Source organism: Drosophila willistoni, unplaced genomic scaffold, assembly GCF_018902025.1.
Source record: "Drosophila willistoni isolate 14030-0811.24 unplaced genomic scaffold, UCI_dwil_1.1 Seg535, whole genome shotgun sequence".
NCBI classification, from domain to species: Eukaryota; Metazoa; Arthropoda; class Insecta; order Diptera; family Drosophilidae; genus Drosophila; species Drosophila willistoni.
The window spans coordinates 140,290-144,493 of NW_025814462.1; the positions used below are offsets into that span (position 1 = coordinate 140,290).

General features: G+C 48.3%; 2 protein-coding genes across 2 annotated transcripts; both read right to left on the reverse strand.

The window, feature by feature from the left end:
* Nucleotides 1-949: 949 nt before the first annotated feature.
* On the reverse strand, nt 950-1,960 carry LOC124461583. The gene has a single exon (XM_047013102.1). It carries the CDS (start codon nt 1,958-1,960, stop codon nt 950-952), a length of 1,011 nt encoding a protein of 336 aa, XP_046869058.1.
* Nucleotides 1,961-2,157: 197 nt separating this feature from the next.
* On the reverse strand, nt 2,158-3,334 carry LOC124461584. The gene is made up of 2 exons (XM_047013103.1): nt 2,348-3,334; nt 2,158-2,202 (listed from the first exon to the last, which is right to left on the reverse strand). Exons 1-2 carry the CDS (start codon nt 3,332-3,334, stop codon nt 2,158-2,160), a joined length of 1,032 nt encoding a protein of 343 aa, XP_046869059.1.
* Nucleotides 3,335-4,204: the final 870 nt, after the last annotated feature.

Below are 4,204 nucleotides of genomic sequence, written 5' to 3' on the forward strand. Positions count from 1 at the left end.
GGTTATCATCAACTTCGTGCCCGCTGTCTGCTGTCTCCGTCTGTCTGCTTCCACAGTGAACACTGGTTATCATCAACTTCTTGTCCGCTGTCTGCTTCCACAGTAAACACTAGTTATCATCAACTTCGTGTCTGCTGTCTGCTCTCTCTTTTCCTCTCGAGTCACCACCGTTCTCAAGCCGCTCTCAACTTCAGTCGCCGACTTTTTGCCTAAACGGCGCCAAAATTCTTAGTGACGCTCTTCTTGCGTCGTCCGACCGCTCACCGTCTCACCGTCCACTCGTCGCCTCTCGTACAGTCACACCAACTTCCACTATTTTTTGAACTTGTAGTGGTTGCTTCTTGTGAAATTCGTTCGCCAACAACCTTGATTTTGTATATATATTACACGTTAATGCATGCAATTTTAACAATTTCTGTTCACTTGCGAACTTCACACACACATACAAATTTCACTAATTGTCTTGGGCCAGAAATCTCGGTTGAGCCCCCAGTTTGTAGGATTTACTTTATCCCGTGTTGAGTTTGGCGCTAAGGTTCGATGTTTTAGCGGGCCCACAAGAAAACACTCCACTTTTCACGTGATACTTCATTTATTTCTTCCACATGTATTTCTTATGCTAATGGGTGTGTGTATGGTGTGTGTGCCGTATGCGAGTCGTTATTATGCGAGCCGTTTGTAAGCGAGCCGTTTGAGAGCTGCTATGATTGTAAGCGAGCCGTTTGTAAGCGAGCCGCTATAAATTAATCGCCCTTACTCGCGGTTGTAACCAAACTGTTCTGTCCGCCGCTTAGTAACAAGCATAGAACCTAACATGTAAGCTTAAAGCGCAAGATGCAACGGTTAATTTCCCAGCACGTAGGCTGGCGCTTAAGAATAAGTATGAAAATGAAAGAGAATGAGTGATATGGGTTAACCCATTGGTGGCTGCGTCGGGTCTGCTGGGCAGTTAGCGAATTTCGGCGGCAACATTCCCCCCCCCAGTAAAGCTGCTCTCTTCAGGGGGTTGCTTTGCTCCAAAACAGCCGACGTCTAATACAGCTACTTTAGCCACGGGCCGTTGAAGAGTCCCGTTGGCAGTTCTGATGATCACTCGACGCACCTGGTTGTCTTTGGCCAGGATTGTTTGCTCGACTATACCTTTTGGCCATCTATTTCGGGACAGAGTCTCGTCCAATATTACAACGACGTCTCCAGCTGCTATTGGTGGTCTCTTCGTAAACCATTTTCCTCGCCTGGCTAAATCTGGAACGTATTCGCGTACCCATCGTCGCCAGAATTGATCGGCGAATTCTTGTACAGCTTGCCACATGTGCTGTACGGTATGTGTGGTTTCGAAGACTGGTTTATAGCCGCTTGCTGATCCTAGTAGTAGATGGTTAGGGGTGATAGCCTCGTCGTCTTTGCTGTCCAGAGAGACAAAAGTAAGCGGTCTGGAATTTAGGATGAATTCCACTTCCCAGAGTGCGCTTTGTAGGCCCTCGCTGGTGAATTTTCTCGCTGGGCAGATTGCGTAGAGTACAGTCTTGACGGAACGAACAAGTCGCTCCCATGCTCCCCCCATATGAGGAGCGGCTGGTGGATTAAATTTCCATTTGATGTCATCGAACGCCGGTTGCACGGCGTTGAAGTTGATCGTCTGCGCTTTGTCACAGATAATCTTTTCAGCAGCTTTGAAGTTAGTGCCATTGTCGCTGTAAATTTCTCTCGGGGTCCCGCGCCGATTGATGAAGTTTCGGATGCACATTATGCACGATGCAGTGTCCAAAGAGCACGCCAGTTCTATATGCACTGCCCATATGGTTAGGCAGGTGAAAATAACGCCCCATCTTTTTTCGCTTCGCCGTCCTACAGCAACCAAAAAGGGCCCGAAGTAGTCGATACCGACGTAAGTGAAGGGACGTTGGTAGGCAGCCAGCCTGGCGATGGGCAGGGGAGCCATTTGCGGTGGAACAGGCATGGCGCTATCATTTTTACAGCGTTGTCAAGACTTCCGCATGCCTTTGTATAAGACTCGTAGGCGTGGTATGTAAAACATGCCTCGAATCCTGTTAATACACGTCTCATGGGATGTGTGGTGCATTTCCTGATGATACCAGTTCACTATGAGCCGAGTAATGTGGTGCCCATATGGGAGCAGTATTTGGTTTTGGCCGTTTAGGTTTTCTGCTCGCCCTCGGGTACGTAGGAGCTGGTTTTCATCTAGAAAGATATTCAAACATATGAGTTTAGAATTTGTTTCTAAAGGTTTACCTCTCGTTAAGTTGCGAATTTCTGGGTTGAATTCAGATGACTGCGCATGCCGCAGTAGGAGTGTGCGTGCCTGCTGAATCATCTCGTAAGACACCTCTGTAGGTGGCGATGCCTTCTTTTGTTTCGCTTTCAGTTTCTCAATGTAGAGAATGAAGCGCGCTAAAGCTCGATATAGCCTGCGCCAGTCGGAAAAATATTCCGCGTTAAGTTTTAGCTCCATCGGCGAATTGTCGATGAAGAGTATGTTATGCCTGACTTCAGCATTGTTTGGTGGCCCCAAATCATCGCATTTTGGCCACTCGTGTTGATCCTGCAGCAAATAGTCTGGACCGTGTAGCCAAGTTTTATATTTATTGGCGTTGTTTGTTTTAGTAGCAAGATCTGCAGGGTTAAGGTTGGTTGGAACCCAGTTCCATTGGCTAACGTTTGTGAATTCCAGTATTTCGCCCACGCGGTGCATGACGAATTGCTGAAACTTTCGTGGATCCATACGAAGCCATTTGAGAACAGTCTTTGAGTCGGACCAATAACAACTCGAGTTAATTGACAAACTTGGATTGCGTTGGATTCGCTTACTCAGCTTTGCTCCGATAACTGCGGCCTGCAGTTCCATCCTTGGTATAGATAGTGGACTCAACGGTGCCACTTTCGCCTTGGAGGCCACGAAGCTGAGGTAGGTTCTTTCCCCCTGGCGTATCCGAAGGTAGCAGACTGATGCGTATGCCAATTCGCTGGCGTCAACGAACGTGTGTAACTGGACATCATGGATTTGATCGCTGCTGTTGAAATAACATCTCGGGATGGTCAATCCGGCGATTGTTGTAAGGATCTGTTTCCATCGTATCCATTTGGGTAACAATGCGTCGGGCAAACCAGTATCCCAGCCAATGCCGCTTCTCCAGACTTCTTGCAGTAGGATTTTCAGCTCTATTGTAAAGCATGAGATGAAGCCGAGTGGGTCGTACATTGACATAAGTACTTGCAAGAGCTCGCGTTTGGTTGGTGTTTTGTCGCTGTCTAAAACGTTGCGCTTCAGCCTGGCGAACTTGCAGATGAATGTGAATACGTCGGAGTTCGGCATCCAATATAAGCCGAGTACCTTTTCTGTTGCGGTAATTTCGACAGCTTCGGGGAGTAGCGAATCGCTCTTTAGTATTCGTAGGACCTCCTTTGAGTTCGAAGACCAATTGCGTATGTGGAAACCACCTGCTGCATGGATGTCTCTAACTTGGGTTGCGATGTTTCCGACTTCCACGTAGTTGTCGCCGCTGTATATAAATTATCCACGTAGTGGTAGTCCTTCATGGCTTGTGCTGCTTGAGGGTACTGTTGGCAGAATCGATCTGCATTTTTGTCACGAATAAAGTGTGCAATGCAGGGTGCGCAATTGATTCCGAAAGTAAGCGCTTCCGTAACATAGACGTTAGGCTCTTGCCTCTCGGATTTGCTGTCGAACCACAGAAACCTTTGCGCATGGGTGTCTGCTGGTCTCACTCGGATCTGGTGGAACATCTCGGCGATATCGCCACAGATCGCCACTCGTCCCACTCGGAATGAGAGTAAGAGGTCAAACAGGGAGTTTAGGAGATCTGGACCACTCCAGATGTAGTCATTCAGGGCCTTGCCGCTGGATTGGGCGGCTGCGTCCCAAGCGTGGTTAGAGCTTGAGTTTCTTCTGGTGATGATAGCGGTTTTGCTGTGGTAGCGTCTAATGAGAACGCTTGTTTGATGATCTCATGCAGCTTGGCGTCTGCGTCTCGGCATCCACACATGTGAACGCTGACATTAGCTCTGGTGGCCCTTGATGGCGTGGAGCTTTGTAGTGCCCATCCCAGTCGCGTCTTTGACGCTATTGGTTGGTGCCATGCCCACTCTTTGATTTTAAGGGGTACGGCGAGGTTCCAGTTATTTGTGCCGATTAGGATGCTTGGGCGTGCGTTGGTGTATGATG